Here is a 26,232-nt window from a genome sequence, read left to right as displayed (position 1 = left end):
AGTTATTTGTTTTTACTGTCTGCTTCCTCCAGTGGAATCTATGCGGTGGGCCAAGGGCTTTGCTCCGAATGCCCAGCACCTAGAACAGGGCCTAGTGCACAACAGGTGCTCGGTAAAAATGTGGTGAATGAAGGTGCCTTCATTCAGGGTCCAGTTATTCGCCCAGGGATCACTTTTTCCCTGAGGGGCTTCTTGACAGGCACATGTTGGACAGGCTGCCTGACAAATGCCCACAGTATTAGTCTTTACGGCAGCTGCGACAAATTACCACACATGGGGTGCCTTAAAACAATACACATGTGTTCTCTACAGTTCTGGAGGCCAGGAGTCCAAAATCCATTTCACTGAGTCAAAACCAGGGCGTGAGCAGTGCTGCACTCGCTCTGCAGTTCTAAGGGAGAATTGCTCCTCACCACCGCCAGGCTCTCTGGGGGTTTCAGGCATTCCTCGGCTCGTGGCCCCATCTCCCTGATCTCTGCCTCCGCAGAGAAGTGGGAACACATGCTTAACCCATGGACTAAGTGATGGGCAGGTGGGTTCATCAAACCAGCCTGCAAATGTGGGACAGCTCTTTGTTGGCTCTCTCTTCCAGGGTATAGAAGGCAGTCCAAAGGGGCCAGCCCGTGGCCGAGTGGATAAGCCCGCACGCTCCACTTCACATCCAGGGGTTTCGCCAGTTCGGATCCTAGGCACGGACATGGCACTGCCCGTCAGGCCATACTGAGGCGGTGTCCCACAGGCCACAACTAGAAGGACCCACAACTAAAAATAGACAACTATGTACCAGGGAGCTTTGGGGAGAAAAAGGAAAAATTAAAAATCTAAAAAAAAAAAGGAAGGCAGTACACAACAGCAGCCATGCAACCAAGGAGAGCATGACCCATGGCCCATGGGTGACAGGCTGGTACTCACTGACGTAGGCAATGACCCCAGGGTCAGCCTTGTGCAGTCCCTCATCTGCATCCTTGTGGATCACTCCCAAATCCCCACTCAGGTTCATGTGATAAACCACATTCTTCTCCAGAGACACAGCCCACTGACATCTCAAATTCAACATCCAAATCCAAATTCCACTCCCAAACCACTCCCTGCCATATATACATACATCATACATATGCCATATATACAATATAAAAATATATATTTATATATGATATATATTTAATATATTTATATTTACATTCCTAGCCCCCAGAAGCCCAAATCCCCAATCAGACATCTTTGATTTTCCCATTTATCAAATTCCCCACGCTCAATCACTTCCAAAGTAGTCTTTAAAGACCATGAGTTTCACAGGACTGTTTGTCTTAACCCTCAGAGTCTGAACAAAGTTCACAAGAAGGAATCTTCGGGCATGAGTCTCTGGCTGCAGTTCCTGCCTCCCAGGAGACAGTGGAGGCCCAGCTGGGAGAAGGAGTGGAAGAAGCAAACTCTCATATCTGGGAGGAAGGCAAGGAGGAGGCGTCCCACCTGTCCGACCACCATTTCTCCATGTCCTCCACCCCACCAGTCCCTCTCCTGTTTGCCAGGACAGGCTCCACCTCCTCCAACCACCTCTGACAGGCCCTGCACGGCACCAAAACAAAATCCACAAACCCTTCGAGGATCTTCAACATCCTGGTGACCCAGTGGTGACATGTTGATTCTGCCTGCCGATCCCCTGGCCCTCTCCTATAGCATCAGCACCCCATGTGCCAGTGGAGCCACACGTCTCCATTCTCAGACGTGGGCAACACTACTCACCCCCCCAGACCCAGGGCTAGGGCCCATTAACCAGCCAACCAGCACATTCCATTCCCCTGGCCCAGTATCTGGCTCTAAAAGCCCATCTAATTCTATGAGTTTTAGTCTTGGGACTTTATGGAGAAAGCTGCTCTCTTTTGCTGATGGCCTCACAGCAGGGAGCATGCCAGCCTGAAGTCACCAGTCTTCAACACGGGGCTGGCCTGACGAGAGTGGGAGCCAATGCAGCCGAAGTGAGAAAGAACACACCCTGACATCTCCGGAGCCTGTGGATGCTACAGGGGAGTGCAAACACTCTCTTCTTTGCTTAAGCAGCATTGAGCTGGTTTTCAACATTGGCAATAGAAAGGGTCCCGTCAGAGGCGACAGCTTCCTTCTTTCTCTTATCACTTCCCCCTTACCCCACCCCTCAGCTATGCCAGATCAAACATTTTCAATCAACACAAAACAATTTATCTATTCCCTTATTTAATTCCCGAGCACTCCTTCGGTGCCTCTGTGCCTTCACTCAGGCTGACCCTTGGCCTCAGTTGCCCTTCCCTCTCTGGCCTCCGGGAATCCTCCTCCTTTTAGAGTAGATGCCCTCTCCTCTGTGAAGTCCTCTTCCCCCATCTTCCAAGCCGCCGGAACATTCTGAACACGTCTACTACAGTTACCTGTTTACGACTGGTCTCCCCACAGGACTGCAAAGAAAGTGGCAGTGGTCATTCACTACCCTCTCTGTGTCTCATCCAGCAGGTGCTCAATAAACACGGTCTCAGTGGAATGGGGAGAAGATGGCAGAGCAGAACTGAGACCCTCCCACCTCGGGGGGCTCAGACACTCAGGGGTCTGCCAGATCGAGACCTCACAGAGGCCACATTCCCTGGAACACCCAGAACATGCTGGCATATCAATCAGGCAAAGCTGGGGCAGGGCTCTCGAGGGGCACAAGCCCAGGTGCCAAGCCCTGGCCTCAGTGAGCTCGGCGGGGGGGGCTCCCTTCCAGGCTGCTTTGTTTTTTAAACAATGTTTACAAACCCATGACCTCGGAACTGTATACACTCACTCGTGCTCCGTGCCTTTGCCTGAATCTGCAGGCAGACCCAGCAGGTGCGCTCTTGGCAATGTCAGCCCATGCTCTGGGTCAGGAGGGAGGGTAAAAATGTGCATTGGGACCCACTTCCTTTTGTCCAAGAGACCCTGGGGAGCCCCAACTCCTGTTAGGTTCCGAGGCTCCCAGTTGCCTCACACTGCCCCTCTCTCCTCCCCAGGGAACTCTTCTGGGGGGCTGGGCAGCCAGAGCACCTGGGATGAGCAGGGACCTGGGGGGTGAGGGATGCACAGGAACTCCCCCAGCACTAGCCTGGCCAGGAAAGCAGGAGGCGGCTTCCTCAACTGATGCTAAGAGACTCTTCTAATCACAACTCCCCATCCACCCCAGGCAGTGGACTGCCCTCGGCCCTTCCCCCTCTTTCATGCCGCCCTTCAGTGACTTCTTCACTCAGATATTTACTCTGCAGCTACTGCACAGGATGGAGCTAACAGGAGGACAGGGTGATCAGGTGGTCCAGACACCAGCTAGGAAGGAAGCCTTCGTTTGCCTAAGGTGGGCCAGGCTTCCTGTCCCAGGGGCCGAGACGGCAGAGGAAGAGTATAAGGTGGGAGGCGAGAAGGTACAAGGGTCAGCTCAGGGCTGTGGGAGCTGCATGCGTCCCCTGTGCCAGGCACTCACCTCCTCCTGAATATAAATTATCCAAAAGGTTAAGTGATAGGGCCGGCCCAGTGGCATAGTGGTTAAGTTCGCATGCTCCGCTACAGCAGCCCGGGGTTCGCAGGTTCAGATCCCGGGCACAGACCTAGCACGGTTCGTCAAGCCACACTGTGGTGGCATCTCACATAAAGTAGAGGAAGATTGTCACAGATGTTAGCTCAGCAACAATCTTCCTCAAGCAAAAAGAGGAAGATTGGAAACAAATGTTAGCTCAGGGCCAATCTTCCACACAAAACAAAAGTAGACAGGTTAACTGAGGGGCCGAGTTGTGGCCATGGGCGGGGAGGCAACAGACAGGTACCCGATGTCTGCCTCTCCACTAACTGCTCCCAGGACCTTCTCTATGCACGTTTTCTCATGCTTGTGCAAGAAGCCTGATGGATTTGATGATCCAGCTCTGAGGCCCCTTCCAGCATCATAGTCTGTGAGTCATCGGAAAAAGCAGTGGGAGTTGGGGACGCGCCTGTCAACCCTCCCTCTGCCACGCCCCTGTTTACCAAATAGCGCTTGCTCCCCCAGCCCACTGCAGAGTCAGGATCCATTCCTAGGAGCTCCCAGGAGCCGGTTCCACATGGCCCGGCAACGCAGAAGGCCCTGCGAGGCTTCCACCACAAACGCGGAGGTCGGCAGCCTGAGCAGGCAGGGGCTTCGTAAACCTTTCCGGCTGGTGAAAGGTTTAAACACGGTCACGATGTCAAGTGGCCTGAGAGGCCACTTTCCACTGCCCTGGGGTGGATGTGGCTACGGTCTGCTTCCTTCCCTGGCACTAAGGCAGGCAGCATCTCCACGCAGGTGCTGAAAGTGAGGAATGAACTTCGGTTCTTAATTTCTCCTCCAGCAGACTTTTCCCCCCAGTATCCTTGCCTAGGCGGCCAAGTTGGAGGGTTAAGCACGAGCTGAATCCTCTAACAGCCTGCTCACCCAATGAGATGGAGACTCCAATACAACGGGAAAAAGAGCCATCCCAGGCAGGGCAGGGCCAGTGACGGGAGTGTAAATGGGCCTATGTACACAGCACGTGACTCTGAAAAGCAAGCTGCCCCCTGTGACTTTTCCAAGATTAGTCCCCTGGGTGCACCACCAAGTGTGCCAGTCCATACGGTGCCCAGTCTTTCTCCCCAGAGCTATACTCTCGCAAACCTAACACACCCCAACCCTGACAGCAGAGGAGCTAACATCCTCTGAAACTCACTGGAAACTATCAGCCCCCATTTCACACCAAAAGGCACACGACAGGGACAGTGAAGGGCCAGGACTTTCTCCTCTCCTGCTGAGCCTGAGGGACTGTGCTTAGTTATTAGTCAGGCTCCTTAGCACCTACATAGGAGACCAGGAGAGCAAAGAGAGAGCAGAAAAGAAGAGGTGGGGATCCATCTATTCCCCACCCCGTTAGTTCTAAAGGCTCAGAAGGAGGAAACGCAAACTTTCGGTTAAAAGAAGACTTGGGGAAATTATTCAGGTTTAATGGATGTTGAAACGAGTGATTTACACAGTTCGTTGCAGCCTTGACTTTCGGTGATAAATTCATTATATTTCCAGCCCAACCTGGAATCCTGTCTCCTATTAGCACAGATGATCAAAATCCTGCCACCAGACTCCTCAAAAGAATGGTCTCTACCTGCCTTGGCATCCTCACTAGCATGTTCCCTTCTTGTTGTCTTTGCATGGATATGGGCACCACACTCTCCCACGGTTAACACAGGGAACACCACTTCTCATAGGCCTTTCCTCAGCCGTTATTCCCCCTGGTCTCTTTGCAGTCTTTGCCTTCACACCTTGAGACTTTTCCATTGTCTTCAATGACACTAACCACTTAGCTTCCCTCTGCCTGAGCGCTGGACCAGTTCTCTCAAACCCCATCCAGGTTAATATCAAAGATGCCATCACTTCCACATCTCATCAGTTACCATTTGGGGTAGATTTCCATTCTCCTCCCTCTGGAATCAACTGGCCTTGATTTTCCTTTGGGGTACCACTCTCAGTCCATGTGGTTAGGATGACCCCACCTCTCAACCATGCTCTCCCAGGCTCCATCGGAAAGCTGCCCAGTGATTTCCCTTTTTTCTTGGAATTACCGCAGATTTTTAGAATCTTTCTGAGAAGGTTGCTAAGCTAGAAAATAAAGCTAACACAGAGGAAAGTAAAGCCAAGACTTCTGATGACGTTGCCTTCGCCTCTTCTATTAATTCTTTATTGCTGCATAAGCCCATAAGTTGTTTGTTGTTCAAACAACAAACCTTTATCATCTCAGTTTCTGTGGTCAGGGGTCTGGGAACAGTTTCCCCAGACCTTGGGCCTTATCCAGGGTTTCTCTCAAGGCTGCAATCAAGGTGCCAGCCACAGCGGTAGCCATCTGAACACTCAACTGGAGGAGTTCATTCCCAGTTCACTCACGTGGTTGTTTGCAGACCTCAGGTCCTCGATGGTGGTTGAGGCATTAGTTCCTCACCACAGGAAGGGATGTTCTCATTCCTGACTCTATCACGACTTTTGTCATGAGTTTTGGCAACTGGATGATAGTATCCATCTTACAAGTTGGGCTCTCAGTCTTTCAACCTTTTTGTTCCTCCACCCTTTTTCCTGACCAGGCTGCAGGGCTCAAGGGGCCCCACCTTTGGAGTGCCTTCTTTGAAATTTTCTAAGGTACCTGGGACCAGCAAGGACTGGCAGAACCATCTGAACAACCCCCTCCCTAGGATCACCCACCTATGAACCCCATACATAAGGTAGACCAGATGTCCAAGGAGCTCCGGCCTGTGTGCTGACAGGGTATTTCTCTGGTGGGACTAGGTAAGACTGGGCAGCCAGAACAGCCTTGGCATGCTGATTTGGGGTGACTCAAATTGTTTATATAGACAGGGACCCACACATCCTAGGAGCAGCCCTGCCTCCACCCACCTTGGCTACCTACTCCCATGGTCATCTCCTTAACCTGCTATTTTAAATCAGTGCTTCTCAAGCCTGGATGAACATTAGAAACCCCAGGGGAGCTTTTGAAAAGCAGCGTGCCTTAGGACCCATCCTACATCAATTAATTCAGAATCTCAATCAAAATCAAAATCCTCAGGCCCTGTTTTTTTGAAGTTCCCCAGATAATTCTAACATTGAGAAGACCTGCTTTAAATAGATGGCCACAAATCTCAAATAGGCACTCAACTCTTGCTCCTCTGCCCTCAGTGGAACAGTTCGATGGGCAAATAATTTAGGCATCTCCTGGACATATTAGAAAATTGTGCGTCGGGGCCGGCCTGGTGGCGCAGCGGTTAAGTTCCCACACTCCGCTTCTCAGCGGCCCGGGGTTCGCTGGTTCAGATCCCGGCTGCGGACATGGCGCTGCTTGGCACGCCATGCTGTGGTAGGCATCCCACATATAGAGTAGAGGAAGATGGGCATGGATGTTAGCTCAGGGTCAGTCTTCCTCAGCAAAAAGAGGAGGACTGGCAGTAGTTAGCTCAGGGCTAATCTTCCTCAAAAAAAAGAAAAGAAAAGAAAATTGTGCGTCTTTCTAAGCTTCCCATGGCAGAAGCGCTGTGTGGTCTTGCTACGCAAAGTGGGATCCAAGGACAGCACATCAACATTCCCTGGGAGCTTGTTAGAAATGCAGAATCTGCATTTTAACAAATCCCCCCGTGATTCATTTGCACACTCAAGTGTGAGAAGCTCAGTTCAAGCCCTGTAGCAACCCTACTATAGTTACCCAGTGGGTTTGCTTTCCAACTACCAAACAACTATTTCATACTCTTTCTCAGATAACGCCTTGCCTCACATTTAGAAAGACAGGAACATCTGAGGGTAACTGCGCATCAGCCCACTGCCCAAATTCCATTGTACCCACATCAGTGCCCACATTCTCAGCCTTCCCTCCCATTACAGTGACGAGAAGGTCCTCCTCCTATCAAAGGCAACCTACCTGCTTTCCACCTGTCAGCACATCACACTGAGCTTTAAAAAAGGAGAGAGAGAGAAATATACCTTTGACCCCACTCCTCCAGCCCCCGACTATTCCTTTGCTTCTCATCGACAGCAAATGTTTTCACCAAAAGAGTTACCTGTAGTCATGACCTCCACTTTCTTACCTCTAACGCTCTCCTGCCCACTCTGCTGAGCCTACTCCTCTCAGTGTCACCAATGACCTCCATGCTGGTAGCAAATCCAAGGGCACCTGTCTCTGCTCGAGTCCTTGGCCAGCCAGGGGCAGTCAACATTCCCTCCTTCTTGGCTTCCATGGCATCTCACGTTTTCTCAAGCAGTCTCCTTTCTAGAGCTTCCTTTTAAGCTCAATCTTAAATGTTACAGCTCTCTCCTGCCCCTGCCCCTCTTTTCTATCCACTCACTCTCTTGAGGGGCCTGATCCAGTCCCATAGCTTTACACACCCACTATTTCCTGATGACCCTAAATTCCTATCTCTAGCCCTGATCTTTCCCCACGTCCACCTGGCTACTTGCCATCTCCACACACATGCTCAGAAAGAATCTCTAACAAGTCCAAAAAAGAACCCATCTTCCTCACTTCCAAAACCAAGGCCAATCAATACAAACCTGCTCGCCGTGCCTCATTTTAGCAAATGACACCACCAGCCATCCTGCTGCTTAAGCCTGAAGCCTAAGATCATCAAGTTCTCCCACCTTCCCCACCCAATCCCTCTCTACCCGTCAGTTCTCCCTCTAAAACTCATCCAGGAGCCATCCTCACTTCTCCATTTCCACAGCTGCCACCCTATTCTCAAGGTGCCATCCACACGTCCTTGGTTTACTACAATGATCTAACCGGTCTCCTGGTTCCACTTTTCATCCCCTACAATTCATTCTCAACACGGCAGCCGGAGGGAACCTGTAAAACATTAATCAGATCATGTCGACCTTTAAGGAAAATCATCCAAAGGCTTTGCACTACTCTTAGAAAAAAATCCAAACTATTTAGCCTAATTCACAAAGCAACAAAGTCTGCCGCCTATCTACCTCCTCTTACGTCATTTTATGCCACTCTCTCCAGCCACACCGACATTCTAGCTCGTGCCCTTCAATACAGTAGACACTAGCTGCATGTGGCTATTTAAAGTTGTCAGCTAAAAATAACACAAAATGTAAATTTCAGTTCCGAAGTCTTACTAGCCATATTTCAAGTGCTCAGTTGTCACATGAGGCTGGTGGCCTTGTGGCTAGTGCAGTATAGAACACTTCCTTCAGTGCAGAAAGTTCTATTGGACAGTGCTGTTCTGGCTGTTCCCTGCATGGGGCAAGTTTGGTCCTTCCTTATGGTCCCTGTACTCACCGTCACCTCTGCCTGAAGTGCCCGTCCCCCAGCTCCGCCCATGGCTGCATCTAGACCTCAGCTTAAATGTCACCTCCTTGGAGAGGCCTTCCCTGAGCACCCAATCCAAAGAAGCTAGCAGTTAGCCAATCACATGAACTGATTTAACTCTCCCCAGCATTCACCACTGGCTAATGCTATTCTAGTTCATTTGTGTTTGTCTGCTTATTGCCTAACTCCACCATGCCACCTCGCCCCAAAGTGGACTTACGAACTCAGGGACCTTGTCGGTCTTGCTCACCACCGCATTCCAGCTCCTGTCCTACGCCCGTGGAGTGCAGCGCCCGACAGGCTCTGCTCAATTAGTATTCGTTGACTGTTAGACCCATGTCGTATTCGCAGTTCCTCCTAAATCTTTCACAACCATCACCTTTCCTCCATTTTCCCTGTCACCACCCAGTGTGGGCCTTCATCTGCTCCACCCTGACGTACAACAAACAGAATCCTGCCTCTGCCCTCCAGTCAACCCTGCGAACACCAGCAGATTACCTTGTGAGTATTCCTCTTGTCAACTCATTTCCCTGTCCCTGTCCCTGTCCCTGCCCCTGCCGGGCCCAAATGGCCTTCACGTCCCCAGACGTGGCACGCTCGTTCCTACCTCAGTACTGCTGGTCTCTCCCTCCACTTGGAGCATTCTCCCCGTTTCTTGGTGAAGCCACACCTTCTCCTGCCTTCCAGGTGTGGCGCTGGTGGCAGTTCCTCTGCAGACACTGGCCCCTCCTCTGGTCTTCTCCAGCACTTCCTGTCTGCAGCCTTGCTTTGGCGCTTACAAGAAGTTCCACCTCTCACATGCACACAAGCAGATAATCCCTGAGATTATTCCTAAGAGCAATGGTTCTCGAACTTTGCTGAGGATCAAAATCACCTGGAGTGTTCAGAAAGCACACACAGGTCCAGGCTCACTGAAGGAGCCTAGGTCCGGGCCTCCGTCCTTTTTCCACGTTCCCTGGGTGACTCAGAGATCCATCAAATGGGAGACCCACTTCTTTAGAACAGCAGACCTGCAAGAGCAGTTGCTCAAGTTCTGTCCATTTCTACCAATTCAGAACACCTGGGGAGTGACCAACTGGGTTCATAACCTTCTGTCTCACAAACTGGCTCTTCTTCAAGTATTGAAAGCTACCCGCCGTGACAGACTGAAAATAGCCCCCCAAAGATATCTACATCCTAATACCGGGAACCTGCAAACATGACTTTACATGACAAAAGGGACTTCACAAGTGTGACTTTGAGATTTTTGAGATGGGGAGGTCATGCTGGCTTATCTGGGTGGGCTCTAAATACAATCACAAGGGTCCTTACAAAAGGAAGACAATAAGAGCAAAAAGGGAAGAAGCTATATGAGGACAGAAATGGGGGGAGAAAAGGCTATATGATGGACAGCGATGAGCCAAGGACAGGGTCTCCAGAAGATGGAAAAGGAAAGGAACAGATGCCTCCCTTGACCCCCGAGCCTCCAGAAGCCCACGCTGTGACACTTTGGTCTTGGCCTTGGCAGACTCATTTCACACTTCAGACCTTCAGAACCATGAGAGAATAAATGTGTAGTCTTAAGTTGCTAAGTCTGTGGCAATTCGTTACAGCAGCAACAGGAAACAAACACACCTCCTCTTCTGTAACATGACCAGGTAAAGTTCTAGGGGTCCAAGGATCGTCATCTTCTAAACCCATGTGTCTGTATTTAACTCATGTATTAAAATACAGCACAAGATGCTCCATTTGGATGGCACTGGGTTGCTTTGTTCCTTACTGTGCCCACAATGCTCAGCTCAGTGCCTGCCATGTATGTCTGTGGATACCAAAATTCCTCAAGGCAGGCCAGTATTCCACCTTGGAATTTGGGACCCTCCCTGATGGGCCTGGTAGCCTAACCCCAATGGTGTTACAAGAGGGGAAATACATGAGTTCCCGAAACCGACAGGTCACCACGCTTGGACGCCTTGGGGAAGAACCGCCACTGTTTCAACTTGAGTCAAAACGTAGACCAAACAGACTGCTTCTTAGACGCCTGGTTTCATCCTGAAAAGCGTACAGCTTAGAGCTGTGCTGTCCAATATGGTCACCACTAGGCCACAGAAATGTTTAAATATAAACTAATTAAAAATAAAATTGAAAAAAATAAATAAATAAATAAAATTGAAGACACAGTTCCTCAGTCACAGTAGCCATATCTCAAGTGCCATGTGTTAGCGGCTACTGCATTGGGTGGCACAAACACAGAACATTTCCGTCATCATAGAAAGTTCTACTGGACTGTGCTGGCTTAGAGCATCTCTCAAGCATTCTTGGCTCCAGCCCCACCTCCAGCCCCCTGATTAGAAAAACTTAAGAGAGAAATGCAGCCACCAGACCCCATTCCATTCTACGCTGGAATTCATTCTCGAGCGTGCGTCTTCTGACGCACAGCCAGGAAAGGTGCCCAGAGCTATTTGCCCAAGTCTGACTTTTCACTGAAGAGATTCCATCTTTGGAAAGTGAGAAGCAGAAGTCACAGGGTGAGGAAACTGTGAACAGGAGACAGGACTCACACAGGGGTGAGGTGAGGGAAGGTGGGTTAGACAGAGGACGAAGTAGGGAAAAGAGAAGCGGAGGAGCACATAAGAAAAGGATCCTAGTGATGTTGCCCAGAGCAGAAACTTCAAACGTTGAAAAGGAGGCCTCCTTTGACACCTGTAAGCGGGTAAAACAACGCGCCAGCCTACAGAGGGGCTAGACCACTGCTCAGAGAAGGGTCTGCAGGACAGAGGGTCCTCTCCCTGTGGCCCTCGGGAGCCTGGAGGGCCCCCACGGGAGGCAGCGATAGTGTGGGGGAGAGATGGAGAGAGCAAATCAGCTGAGAGCAAAGACACAGAAATTTTTATAATTTGTAAATACACTGTGCTGGCGAGGCTGTGGGGAGACGGGTACTCCTGGACACCGCTGTGGAAGGGTAAGCCAGCACTGCCACGCTGGAGGCAATCTGGCACTTTCTATCAAAATCACAAACACTTACAGTCTTTGCTCCAGCCTTTGTATTTCAGGAACTTATCTTTCAGAAGACTCGCTCATGTGTGGAATGACGGACACACAAGGGTATCCGCAGCAGTGAAGGCAACAGGAAAAGATTAGAAGCAACCTTTATGCCCATCAGTGAAATTAGTTCAGGAAGGCACTAAAAAGAATGAGGACTTCCTTTCTATTGACTATACTCCAAGATATATTGTTCTAGGGCTTAAAAAACAGCAGCAGCAGCAACAAGGTGCAGAAGTAAGAAAGAGCTCCCACCCGTGTGAAGGAAAACAAAGATGCACATGGACCTGTGGATGCCGCCCTATTTCTGGAAGTTCCCATAAGAAACTGGTCACTTGCTTCCCTCCAGGGAAGGCGCTGATGGGCAGAAGACAGGAGCCATGTTTTCACCCCAGGTTCTTTAGTTCCCTTCCAATATCAGACCTGATCTATATATCACCTACTCTCCAAGTGTGAAATTAACAAATGGAGATACACTTCCGGGTAGTTACAGATCTTCCTCAACTTACAATAGGCTTACATCCTGATAAATCCAGTGTAGTCAAAAATGCATTTAACACACGTCACCTGCCAAACATCATAGCCTAGCCTACCTTCAGGGTGCTCAGCACACCTACATTAGCCCCCAGCTGGACAGAATCATCTCACACGGAGCTCATCTTATAATACAGTGCTAAATATCTCACGTCATTCATTGAATACTGTCCTGAAAGTGAAAATAGGATGGCTGTCCAGGTACAGAGTGACCGTAAGGGTGCCGGCTGTTCACCCTCGTGGTCGCGGGGCTGAGTTGGGGTGCGGCTCGCTGCCCCTGCCCAGCACCACAGAGAGGATCGTGCTGCAGATGGCTAGCCCGGGAAAAGAGCAACATTCAAAATTCACAGGCCAGCTTCTACGGAATGCGTATCGCTTTTACACTGTCGTAAAGTTGAAAAATCCTAAATCGAACCATCGTAAGTCACGGACTGTCTGCACATTGAACAAAAAGTTTAAAACATACAGCCTTCTGTACTAATGCTACAGTCTCAATGGGAAGACAGCACCTGCCAGGTGAGCAGGCCCAGGTACCAGCCACATGGCAGCCATGAGCTCCTGGGGGGCCACGGGTTCCTCTGTCCCCTCTCTCTGTGGCAGTCTCTCTCCCTCTGCGGTCCAGGGCCTCTGAGGGGGAGTTCCCAAACCCCTGGCTCTCAGCAAATCTGGGCTGTAATTCAGCCTTGGAAATGACCAGGGATCGTCCTCCCCTGCCTGAATCCCGGCGTCAGGATCCCATTTCCGACCAGGATGCCACCACATCCCAGTGGCTGCTCGAGAGTAGGGCGCCCACAGCCACCGCCGATGTTCGCCACAGCCTCTCACTTTAGGGAAGAAAATGAAAGCAAGTCTAGTGGCTGCCATCTGATAATCACTATGGACACCGGACACCAGCCTGTGTCAGGTCTGGGTCCAATTAGCCACCCCCACAACAACACCATAGCAACAAAGGTAATATTATTGTTCTAAAAAAGAAGAAGAAAAAACCACAGACAGACACCCCGCTGTACACAGCTTTTAAAGCCACAGAGATAACGTTTTTCCACACCCTACAAAACTTGCGCCTCTCACTTCCTGACAATGCGACTTCTTCAGTAGGAAGCCTCAAGCTTGGGGCAACCAGCTCTTCACAGCACTCCAAGATGTGCGTCCTTCACAGGAAAGACAGGCATGAGAACAAGGCCCAGGAGTCGGGGCTGTGCTTCTCCCTCCGCCTCCTTCTTGGAGGCAGGGAGGCTGGTGGGCTGTGCCGGTGGGAAGCAGGACAGCCTCGGGGCACAGCTCCAAGCTGCCCTCTGTCCCTGTCTGTATGCCTGTCTGCCTTCTCTGTGCCAGCCCCAAGCTGGGCACTGGGGTTTTGGTGGTTGCAGTAATGAGCCGCACACTAATCTCCAGACCTAAATGTGGAAAGCATTAACCCGAATGAAAAGACATAAGTCAGGAGGGGAGCTTATGACACGGAGGAAGACAGCTCTTCTCAGAGAGGGGAGCCTGGAGTGTTGCACAAGAGCTGAGTGAGTCACCGGCCAGCAGAGGGAGGACCGGAGGAGGAGGGAGGAGACAGGAGGGAGGGGTGCCCCCAGTGGGACTGGCGAGTGCATGGCCGTGGGCAGCAGTGCAAAAACACAGCTGTAGGTTCCTAACTAACCATGCTTCACCAGCAGTCTGGGCCGGGGAGGGGGGCAAAATGTCACCTCCCCTCCCCAACTCAGGAAGTGTTTCAAAATGTGTCCTCCCCAGAGAAGACGGCAGGAAGGAGTCTTCCTAACAGCCCACTGGTCACCCTTTACAGCCTGCAGCTGTGTCCTGGGGAAGCAAACCTCAGGGCCCTAGAGAGAAGTCCTCCTTATCCTTCTTTGCTCCTCCCTGACCACATGCCATACTCTTTTTGGGTCCCCAAGCCTCAGGTGCCCATCATGGACACAGAATTCTTTCTCCACCTTCTCGTCCATCCTCACTACCGCTTCTTATCTTTTCTTTCTTTCCTTCTCCCAAACACCCCATCTTCCACACAAGCTATGGCTGACAACGAGACAAACCCCTCAGCTTCCCCCGTCCCTAGTCCCTGGGGAGAACCTCCTACCTTCCCTTAAGATCTTGCTTCACCCATCAACTCCTCCACCAAGACGGATTCCCAGCCTTTAAGCTCTAAGTACCTGCTATGAGTGAGGCCCTGCTGTCCCTGGGTGTGGTGGTGGGGAGGAGGAGCCCCCGGACAGATAACCCAGCTGAGGGGTGGGAGCACCAGGAGGTCTGAGCCCTGGAGGCTCTAGAAGTTAGCTCAGCGGGACCCCTTCTGCTTTGAGCAGGACCCTTCCCTCTCTAGGTCATCTTCCTCTTGCTCTGATGAGGACGAGTTGGGTTTAAAGATCAACTGGGTCGCTTCGAGACTGACAAGGTTCATCTGTAAGAAACACACAAAACAAAACTAACCTGCCCTAGAGCACGGGGCTGCTGTGGGGCTTACCCCAGAGAACTCACCCTGAGCGGAAGTGCCCAGGCAGAGTGGGGCGTGGCAAATGGCCAGACCACTCACTGTTACTGGGTGCTCACTAAGAGTGATGAACAGAAAGCAAGATGGAACCCTGAGAGGGAAATCGCTTACAGAGAGGACTTGGGAAGAGGGAACACTGAAATGGACTTAGAGGACAGCAAGCCGCGAGGACAGGGTAGCAAGAGAGGGCATTCCAGGGCAGGGAGCCATTCATTCATTCACTCATTCATTCAACAAACACTGATTGAGTGCTCCTTATATACAAGACACAGTTTAGATGCTGGAGAGCACTAGTCCACAAAATAAAGATCTGTGCCCTAGTGAGCTTACATTCTCGTGAAGGCAGACACACAATCCACAACAGGCCTGATGGACAGGTAAATGACCCAGTTTTGTTGCAAGGTGATAAATGATGGAGAAAAAGAAGTAGAACAGGATAAAGAGACGGGCGTGGCAGAGTGAGCAAGAGACTTCAAGGAGATGAAGCAGTGGATTTGTTTCCGGTGGCTGCTGGAACAAATTACCGCAAAGTAAGGGGCTTAAAATTACAACACAAATTTACTACCTTATAGCTCTGGAGGTCAGAAGTCTGAAATGGGTCTCACTGGGCTACAGTCAAGATGCTGGTAGGGCTAGTTCCTTCTAGTGGCCGCCCGCATTCTTTGGCTTGTGGCCCCTCCTTCACATCACTCAACCTCTTGCTTCTGTTGTCACATCTCCTACTGACCTGGCCTTCCTGCCTCCCTCTTATAAGGAAGCTTCACTTTACGTTGGGCCATCGGATTATCCAGCATCATCTCTTCATCTCGAGATCCTTAATTTAATCACATGTGCAAAACCCTGTTTGCCTTGTAAGGTAACATTCACAGGCTCTGAGGATTAGGACGGGGACATCTTTGGGGGATCATGCTGAGCCCAGTGGGGGGGAATTCGTCAGGTGGGCTGCAAAGGCCCAAACAAGCGAGCGTGCCTGGAACACGTGGAGGAACGCCCCCGCGGAGCCAGTCTGCAGGGGAGGAAGGAGTGAGACGAGGCAGGAGGAGCAGACCCCGAGGTCACCGAGCGCCTTGTCAGCTGCGGTGAGGGCTTCCTCAGCTTTCACGCTGCCCTCACAGGGACCCATGGGAATGTTCTGAGGAGAAGCGCAACACAATTGGACTTACTATTTAAGAAGAACAGACCGGAGTCTGGCAGAGCAGTCAGGAGGCGACTGCCATTGTCCAAGGGTGCAGTGGTTGTAGGTCCAAACAAGAGGACGGCACTGGGGGTGGGGAGAATGGACCAAGATAAATCTACTTGGAAGGAGGAGCCAACACGTTGACCTGACACAGTGAATGTGGGAAGGGAGAGAAAAAGGGGAGTCCAGGTTTAGGACTCAAGCAGCTGGAAGGACAGACTTGTCATTTACTGAGCCAGGAAAGGCTGCGGGTGGCCCAGACGTGGGAGGAAAGACCAGACACGACATTTCTGGCAGGTTGAACAGAGATGTCAAGTAAGCAACTGGCTAAATGAGCGAGGAGGTCAAGGGCAAAATTGTGAGCAAAGACTCGAGACGGATGTGCTGACCCACAGCTGAAGGCTCTCACAGGGCAGGTTGCCGGGGGTCTGGGCTGGGACCCAACCCCAGGCCGAGAATCCTGGTCTGGACTTTAGCCCGAGGGCAATGGGAAGCAGCGGGCAGGGCATCCAGCCAGCCGTGACTGCCCCGGATTAAGTTTGCGAGCCGGGCACTGGTCGCAGGATGAGAAGGCCCAGGCTGTGTAAACAGGGACTTTGCCTGAGCCCTCTGTTGCTCAACCAGGCATTTTCCACTTCTCACAGCCCACGGGGTGCGAACTGAGTTGTGGGGCAGGGAGGGGGAGCAGGGCGGGATTCAGGAATGCGGTCCTACCACGGGCTCCAAAACCCTTAGCTGCACACAGCTCCGCTCACTAGCTGTCAGCTCTCTAGCTCGCCCTTGGGGCCCCGCTGCCCTGCGGTGGATTCGATGGACTCGGGAAAACCCTGGATCTCTGAGCTGTCATGAGGGAGCAGGCAGCCAGACTGTGTGGGCCCCTCCCAGGGGATGCGGGTCTTCCCCTCCCTCGGGACACTGGCACAACACGCACCAAGTTCAAATGGCGACGTCCACTGCAAGCGATTCCCAGGCACAGATGGCACCAGCCAACTGCTTCCCAGGCACCTTCATCCATTCATTCATTGAACGAAGATTTAGTGAGCAGCTCCCAAGGGGCGGGCGCGTTTCTAGCCATTTGGGGCACATTGGCAAACAACAGAGAAGGAAAAAATACCTCTGCTTCATGGAGTGTGTGGTCCAGCGAGGGGGTGGGGGAGCTGGAGCAGACAATAAACAATAAATAAGTGAATTGTAAAGAACGTTAGAATGGAGGAAAAAAAATACAGCAAAGCAAGAGGATAGCCTGGGTAAAGTAAGGGGTAGCCTGGGGGATGGGTGGCAATTTGAAATAGTTCAAAATGTTATGACTGCTTCTAAGTCACAGTTGAAGATCTTTCTAGCTCTTCTGCCCCCTTGCCCCCTTCCTCCCTTCCTTCCTGCCTTCTTTCCTTCCTTCATCAAATAGTTACTGAGCGCTCACCATAGGCCTGTCCCAGGCGCTCTCTACTCTCATGAAGCTTTACATTTTATTCAGGGAGACAGAATTTCAGACAACTAATTCTAGAAGGGTTATGAATGAGCAGAAACTCATATCTCAGGATTCCTGCAATCATGCCAATCACAATGAAACAAGGAACCTGCTGGGGCAAGAGCTGGGACTCTCCTGAGAGCACCCGATTCTTGGTCAAAGTCCCCAGTCCACTTCCTTCCTCCTACTTCGTCCTCCTTCCCCCATCACCACCATCACACCATGACCTGGGTTAGTTAGAACTGCTCCCTTCTCAGCTACCAGAAACCACAGCTCAGTGGCTCCTCTGGAAGGTGCCCACAGAATGCCCTTATGCCTTGCCGGGTCGCCATCCCAGAGCATCTCCTGGTTTTAGGGCGTTATCAACTAACTTGTCTGTTCTGTGCTTCAGATTCAACATCTTCTCCAAAGTGCCAACACCAACACTGAGTGGGCCCTGCAGGCTGCCCTCGCCTCTGATCTAAGCATCTCTGTTGGGCAGGTTTTGATTCCTCTTGCCTGGCTGCGCTCACTCCTTGGCCCCTGGCAGCCTAGGGGCAGAGGATGAGCAGAGGAGGATGTCACACGTAGGCTAGTCAGAGGACCAAACCCGTTTGGCAGCTTGCTCCTCCGACCACAACTTGGAACTCGCTTATCAGCGGCACTAACCACCAGAACTGCAAGTGAGCTAGCACGAAGGCTTTTCCTGTCTGGAGGAAAGTCAAGGCTGACCTTTGGTGCACATCCATGGCAGTCCCTTTGACTCTGGACCCTCCATCTCTTCCCACTCTGCATCCAGTTGTGAGCCAGCTGGACCGGTGCTGGCCCAGGCCCCAGTGGACAACACAGCCACCAATGGGAAAAAACAGACACTAGGAGCTGGCCCAGCCAACGTCCACCTCTCTCTGCCCTCCCATCAACTCTTCCAGTCTCATTCCTCCCAAAGCTGTGAGGACCTGAGAAGATGGTTCAGCTAGACCAGGACCCAATCCCTAGACCACAAGTTGAAGGTCTGTTCCCAAAAGCACAATGACGCTTCTTGGCAGAGCTGCTCTGAGCCCTCCCCTCCTCAGCGGCTTCACAGATGGGCAGCTGGGGGCAGAGGAGAACGGCCCACAGGGCAGGGAGGCTATGGGCACCTCTTCCCGACCCCTCCTCCCATTCCCATCGCTTTGCACCATTTCCTCCCCTCGGCAACTGGCACCTGAAATCAAAGCCTGCTGGATCCCCAAACCGGAGAACCACCTACTTATCAACCAAGTGTGCAGATATGTTAAGGACGGGGGACATGACGAGCTGCAGGGGCTGAGGAGGGTCCTCCACGCCCCTCTGTGGGATCGGGCTACAGAGGAAGGAGTACAGGTCCGGCAGCCAGTGGTTCAGATCATGGGCTCTGGAGAGAGAGGGTCTGTCACTGGCTAGGTGACACTGAAGAAATTTAACTTTTCTGTGACTTGGTTTCCCCATATGTAAAATGGGCCTGGTAATACTTATAGGCTTGTTGCAAGGATTAAATGAGTTAACAAATAAAGATACAGTATTTAGAACGGTGCTTGAAAAATAGTAAGTGCTACGTACATGCTGTCTACTATTATTAAATATTTTTGAATCGACAGATCTGTTTTAAAATGCTCTCTCCACCTGTGAAGGCCATAGGCCTGTTCACTGGTTGAGAAAATAGGGTCAGTACAAGTACGGAGGTATTGAAGAAGGACGTTTGCACTGCCGACGTTGCTTACTTATTCCTCGTGGGCCTGTCCACTGTGCTTCTCCAACCCCATTCCTTCCGACGAAGTCTCAGAAGCCCAGAAGATTCCTGGGTGTCACCAGCACCCCAGCAAAGAACTCAAAACCGGCCCCAGGGCACAGCACAGTCAGCTGAGAAACCAGAGACTTAGTCTCATGAGGGAAGATTTGGGAGGCGGTGGGCCCACGGCTGCCCGGAGCTCTGGGGGTCCCTGACACAAAGCCCCCAAAAACACGTGGTGACAGCCTGCCCTCTCAACAACGGCACTGAGATATGACCGAGGGGCCAGCCACACACTTCCACACTCAAACAGCACCAGCCAAAGCACCGCTCTCCGAAGGCTGTCAGCGCCTCGGCCCTCCGAGTTGGCAAGACGGAGGGAGAACGTCAGAGGACACAACTTCCTCATTGGCTGTGTGACCCGAATCCCCCGAGGGTATCCTTTCCCATCTGTAAACAGTGGTGCATCTCCCAGACCCACCGGTGCTTCGGAAACTCCTAAAGCCTCCAGTGTTTTCATTCACCCTGCCTTCCCACTGGAGCCTGGCAAACGGTGCTTTCTCCTTAGAAAAGTAGCTGGCGCCCAAGCCAGCATCTTTTAGGAGCCCTCCTATGTTGAGATAGATAGGGACGCAGACACCCTTCACGCAAGGCACTTTCCCAAACTCTTGGGCTCATGTGTGGCCCTATTCAAATACTCAAAAACACAGGCATTTTCTCAGATCGGGCTGGGAGCCACCTGGGGCCTGGCTCACCAGGAGCCCCCACAGGAAGGGGTAGCCTCACCTGCTGACCTGGGGGCTGAATGTGGCTTTGGGGGAAAGCCCCAGCTCACAGTGGAAAACCCTGCCTCCTGATCACACCTCCACTGCACAAACAAGTTATTTACCACCACGAACCTGAGTGTTTTTCACCCATAAACCCAAACACATCTTCACAGGGTTGTAACACGTAAAATTGTGCAGGTTGAAGATCTTTTTTCCTTTTAAGGCTGAATGGAAGACTCCAGGTTCAAACAAAGCATTTTTCTCTCTATTTGAATGATTTTAGGTGGGGCAGATGCCCTCCAGGTTGCCATGGCCCTCAACTTGAATCACCTCAATTTGAATCACCTGTTGGACCTGGGAACACACTGAAAGTTGTTTTCCAACGCCTTACTTAGAGCAGTGGTCCTGGAGCTTCAGCAGGCATCAGAACTCCCTGGAAAGCATGCTCAACACAGACTGCAGGGCGCCACTCCTGGTTTCTGACTGAGCAAGTCTGGGGGTAGGGCCTGAGAACGTCCATCTCTAACAAGTTCCCAGGTGATGCTGGTGTGGATGCTGCTGGTCCAGGGGCCACAGTTTGAGAAGCCCTGCCTTAGAATCTGAAGGCTCGAAAGCTCACTAGGGATCACCCAACACGAGCACAAGGAGAGCCGGGGAACATTCCATGTGCCGTGTCTGCGTAACAGCTCTTGGGTCAGTCCTGCTGCTGAACTGACGCAAGCCGGTTCCAGCTCCCACCTCAGACACAGGTGGGCCTAAGGGTGGGAGCCCCAGAACTCCGTTCATCACCCACACATCTGTGGCCCCTGCCAGTTCCTGGTTCCTGTCCATTGGGGTTGCAGAAGGAGGCCACAGGGGTCCCCAGGCTCCTGCGTTCGACACCGAGCCACCGGCCCTCTTGTGGAGCTTGCTCCTCACTCCAAACAAGGGTTCTACTCCCCCGCTTCCAGGAATAGACAGGCCTGGCCCCTCGTAAGAGGTCTCAAAGCTGGGAGGGTGGAGTGTGAGGCCCCAGGGAAGGGAAGGGGCACAGCAGAACCCTGGGCAGCTAATTCCAGGCCAAGCCCTTCCATCCTAAGCAGAGTCTGGAGACAGTGGTCTCCAGGGGGGCCTGGGCAGGCACGCACGCACACTGTAGCCAGTGTCTCAGCCACACAATGCACAAGAGGCTGGCGGGGCAGGCAGCCAGGGCCCACTCATGCCAGTACCATCTGGGAGCCCTTGCCAGGCCTCGGAGGGCAGGCTGAAGAAGCTGGACTCTGTCCTGGGGCACAGTTGGGCTCTATTCTTATCTCAAGGGGGAATGCGTGACTCTCCTTGCAGTGAATGGGGGCCCCTGGCAAGGTGGAGGAGGAAACAGAGGCGTCACTGTGCCCAAGAGGGCTCCTCGCATGGCTCCCGGCTCCGACCGGCCCCTCGTGGCGGGGCCTTGCACAGCCTCTGACAAGGAGAAGCCGAGCCGAAGGCTGACAAGCAAAGGGGCAGACTGGCCCTGACTCGCACTGCGGGGCTGGGCGGAAACTCGCACACACGGCTCCCAAATGAGACCCAACGGGAAAGGCCAGGGAGGGCAAGAGCTTCCCACCATGACACGGCTCCTTGCCAAATCCCAAAGGAAGGCACCCAGACACCCCATGCACCCCACACAAGCCCCTGCTGGCAGAGACGCGCCCCTCTCAAAAGGTCTCATGAAGGGCCCCCTTTAGTTTGATAGAAAGAGCCGCAAGAGGCATAGGTGATTCTGACTTTATTTGTCCAAGACTTCTGGATGTCTGAGGGCAAAGCCTGGCCCGCTGCTAGGTGCTCAAAGATTCGAATCACCCATCTCTTAAGTCTGCAAGCATGAAAGTACCGTGCATGGACTAAGTGACACATGAGGGTTACAGGTAATGCCAGGGTTCAGGCAGATGGAAGAGAATTTAGGTATGCTGGAAGAAGTCGGGGAGGCCTCCGAATAAAGAAACAGTTACTCATCACCCATATCTAACAAGCATATAATTCTTTGAGCCAAGTGTCCCCATTTTAAAGATTATAAAACAGAGTCACCAAGAAGACATGAGATTTTCCTTAGATAGTTAAATAACTATCAAGATCTGGACCCTGGCCATCAAAGCCAGTGTACTCTTTACGACACAAGCCCACTTCTTGGAAGGGGGTCTGGAAGGATAGGCAGGAGCAAGACACTGAGAAGAGAGAAGTGTTGAGGAGGGAGAAGGTGTCAGGCACGGTGACCCCTAAGGACCTCGGTCAAATACGATGCCAGCACAGTCTTCCTTTCACATTTTTCTCTCTAGAAAAAAAAAAAAAGCTCCCTCTAGGCCCACAGATCCCAGTCTGGGTCAGGGGCATCAGACATCCTCAAGGGGCGTCTTCTGAAGAGCAGCCACGTCAAAATGCACACCATAAATGCACATGTCAACTGCAACAGCCCTCTTGTTCCCGGGAAACCATTCTCAGCGCGAGAAGATGCCGACACAAGAAACGTCAGCTTCGGGGGTTTTAAGAATAGAAAGGGAAAAAAAAAAAAGGAAGCAACCTCAGTGTCCATCACCAGGGGATTATAAACAACAAATCATTCATCCAAACAGTGAACTAATAGCAAACACTGAAAATAATGCTTTTGATACATTTACCAACATAGAAAGATATCCAATAAATGATACATTTAAAGCAAAAAACAAGTTGCAAAACTGCATGGACAATACAATTAAAAAGAAGGAAGAAAGGAAGGAGATTGTTCTTTCTTCCCCAGTAGGATGAAAGAGGGGAGTGAATGGCGACAGGGGGATGGGGATGTGGTCAGGGTGGGGGCTGGGAATGAGGCCAGGGTGCGAGGGGTCGGCTGAGCGGGGAGCCACTGGGGCACAGAGCCTAAGTCCCACTGGCTTTCCTCTGGAGCAGCCTGAAAGGGCCATGAAAACATCCGGAAAATATTCAGCTCGTAAATCTTTCAGAAACCCCTCCACCCTGCTTTATATATTAACACTTCCTACGAGCTCCCCTGACCCTCACACACACCCAACCTCCCACTGGATTCCTAACCCGGAGCCAGAGGCGACTGGACAAGGTGGACTCCCTGAGCGCCCAGGGCCAGCCCGCTGTGGCTGCTGCCAGTCTGTGGCCTGGACCCATGTGTCCCCTGGCTCACCAAGGGACCCACAGCAGGAGCTCAGCCTGGAGACACCATTCAGGTGCCCTGGACACCAACTCGCCAGCAGCGATGGACCCAGTGACTCGGGGAGGGCACAGGTTAAACGGGCCTTTCTTGCAAAGGGGGAGCTGCTTCTCAGACAGGGAAATGTATTGGCTCCAACTCTCTCCCTTCAGCGGGAACTCCTCGAAGTCCAGGGAGAAAACCTGCGAATACTGAATGGGTGTGAATTCACACCCACATGTGTGCACACAGAAATGTACACGCGCACACACCCTCAAGATCTCCTCCTGTTCCTGAAAAGTCCACAGAATTTGGGGAAGCTGCTCACAGGTCAATCAATAGCCCCATTTTGAGGTTTAGGAGCCAATCCCAGTGTGGAGCTGTGAGAAGAGAATATCCTGCCGAAGCAAGCAGAGTGGATAGAGCCAGCTGGGTTTGAATCCCAGCTCCGCCACTGACTAAGCTGGGTGATCTTCCTTAGCCCCATCGGGACTCTGTTTCCTTGACTAGGGTGTACTGCTACGGTGGCCCAGACAGGCTGAGAGAGGCTGGCAGTCTAGAAACCTGGTGTGAGTGCAGGCTGCTTACTGGATTGGGGACCTTGGGCAAGTCACCACCTGTCTATGCAGGGAGGGGGTTGTGACCTGAAGGCTGAATCCAGGCCAGCGCACTATACTGTTTGCTGCTGTTTCTAATTTGATCAATTACCAACATTACCAACAAGATGGGGAGCATTGGGATTTTCAGCTGGGCATGAGGCACCCGTGATTAGCTGATGCTGCCTGTGTCCAATGGCACATAATCCCTCGGATCCTAGTGACCTGCCTGGCCCCTGACATCTGAATCTGTGGCCCCCAATTAGCCCCAAAGCTGGGGTTGACTAAGAAGCAGTGACTCAGGGAGCCCCAGGAAGAAGGCAGTAGTGCCTCCATAAGCCCCTCCCTGGACCCAGCTCCGGCCAGCATCAGGGGGACACCTGCTTTCAGGGGCCACTGAGTAGTCCTCTCACACTGCCTGCCATGTGATGCTGGGCCAGCTGAGGGCTGGCAGGGCAGAGCATGGCGCGTTCGCTAACTGGCTCCATGGTCTGCAGGAGACCTGGGCTTCAGGTACTGCATGGAATGCTCCCTCTTCTTTGCTCCAGAACCCTCAGCATCAACAGCTCTACCCAGCTCCCTTAAAGGCATTTCAACTGTGCACTCCCAGAGGGGCAACACAGGGCAGAGGACACAAAACCCTTCCTTGAGAACTTTGATTTTAGAGACACTAACCTGAACCTAAGGAAACGCTGGCCCTGGGCAGAGAATCCCTTAAGCCCTGAGCTCTGACTGAACTCCCTCCCAGATGGCAGCCCCCGCTCCAGCCCCCCAAGCCCCTGAACCGGGCAAGTTCCAACCAGGCTGAGTGGACCAGGGCAGAAAGCACTGAGTAAATCCTGGAACGGCAGGCCTCTCCCTGGAAATGCTGATTAAACACCAGAACCACGCAAAGCTCTGAGCCAATCCCAGGACCACCTCTGGGGCCACATAAGCTCTCGACAGCACAGGCACAAACAGTGAGTCAGGCTTCTAAACATCTGGGGCTGAGCTACTCCTCTGCTCTCGGCCATTCAGCTCGGGTGGACTCCCGGGAGCAGCCGAGCTGGCAGGGGACGCGGGTCCAGTTTCCAGGGAGCTGGGCCAGGCCTGGGAGCCCAGCACACAGCCCTGCCCGGGCTGGGGCCCCAAGTCACACACGAGGCCATGCATGCATCCTCCTGGCCTGCACCCACAGTTCCGGGGCGGCTCCCCGCCCAACCCACACGTGGGAGGCAGAGGCCTCAGCGCTCCAGGATTCCATTCTGTGGTGGAGGCTTCTAGAGGAAACAATTCCTTAATCCCCGTCCCTAAATCACGGCCAAGAAACAACTTGTGTCGAGTCCCACAGAGGACCGCTCTCTCTGCCCAGCTGTCCCTGCAGTGACCTCCTGCCACTAAGGAGCCACTGTGGGGGGGGGGGACACGAGGTTCCTGGTGCTCACAAACCCACAGCCTGGGCTCCCACTCTTGATGCAACCAGCTCTGGTGTCCTTTCCACAGACCATTGAATTCCAAAGCAAGCTGAAGCCAAGTGCCTCCCTGACTCACCCTTAACTGGGCCTGGAAATAAAACTCAGTGCTTCGTCACTGACATTTATTCGACAGCACTGTTTGTTGCCTATTTTCATTTTCAGTGAAAGGTTTAACTGAAATCTTTTTGTAAATTCCAAATGAAATCATCTTTTAATGTAAATGACCCTTGATTTCTCCCTGCAGGTCAGCAGACAGACGTGAGAAGACATTTCCTCACCCAGTGACTTAAATAATAGCATAGCTAAAAGCAGCCTGGATGACAAAGTGCCAAGACCATAAAATAGGGAGAGGACAGTCTTTTCAACAAACAGTGCTGGGACAACAGACATCCACATGCAAAAGAAGGACACTGGGCCCTTTCTCACGCCATTTACAAAAATTAACTCAAAAGAGATCTAAGTTCTAAATGTAAGAGATCAAACTATGAAAGGCTTAGAAGAAAACACAGGTGCAAATCTTCATGACCTTGGGTTAGGCACTCTTTCCTTAGATATGACAACAAAAGCACAAGGGACAAAAGACACAAAATAGATAAGGTGGACATCATCAAAATCAAAAGCTTTTGTGCGTCAAAGGGCACCATGAAGAAAGTGAAAAGAACGCACAGAATGAGAGAAAATTTTTGCAAATTGTTTATCTGATAAGGGACTTTTATCTGGAATATATAAAGAATACTTACAATTCAATAATAAAAAGACAGTTGTTATTTAACCCAATTAAAAAATAAATGGGCAAAGGCTCTGAAAAGATCTTTCTTCAAAGAAGCTATTTTACCAACAGCCAATAAACACATGAAGAGATGATCAACATCATTAGCCATCGGGAAATGCAACTCAAAACCACAGTGATGTCTCACTTCGCACCCACTGGAATAGCTATAATCGAATAGATAGATAATAACAAGTGTTGGCAAGGATGTGGAGAAACTGGAACCCTCATTCAGGGGGGAATGTACAACTGTAAGGCAGGTGTGGAAAACAGCCTG

General features: G+C 51.8%; 1 protein-coding gene across 5 annotated transcripts in view; it reads right to left on the bottom strand.

Moving 5' to 3' along the window:
- GAS7 (growth arrest specific 7) overlaps nucleotides 1–26,232 on the bottom strand; it is a 218,192-nt gene that overhangs the window by 142,804 nt on the left and 49,156 nt on the right. The window contains exon 1 of one of the 5 annotated variants that reach the window (XM_046674957.1): nucleotides 9,406–9,461. The exons of 2 other annotated variants lie outside the window; for them this stretch is intronic. In XM_046674957.1, coding sequence (XP_046530913.1) covers nucleotides 9,406–9,441 — 36 coding nt within the window. In that variant the 5' untranslated portion in view covers nucleotides 9,442–9,461. Of the gene's footprint in view, nucleotides 1–7,572; nucleotides 8,277–8,768; nucleotides 8,826–9,405; nucleotides 9,462–26,232 lie in introns of those variants that run through there. 2 more of the 5 variants (XM_046674955.1, XM_046674953.1) reach the window with 2 other exon arrangements.

Source organism: Equus quagga, chromosome 11, assembly GCF_021613505.1.
Source record: "Equus quagga isolate Etosha38 chromosome 11, UCLA_HA_Equagga_1.0, whole genome shotgun sequence".
NCBI classification, from domain to species: domain Eukaryota; kingdom Metazoa; phylum Chordata; class Mammalia; order Perissodactyla; family Equidae; genus Equus; species Equus quagga.
The sequence above is the reverse complement of the archived record's forward strand: the minus strand, read 5'-3'. Positions and strand labels throughout refer to the sequence as shown.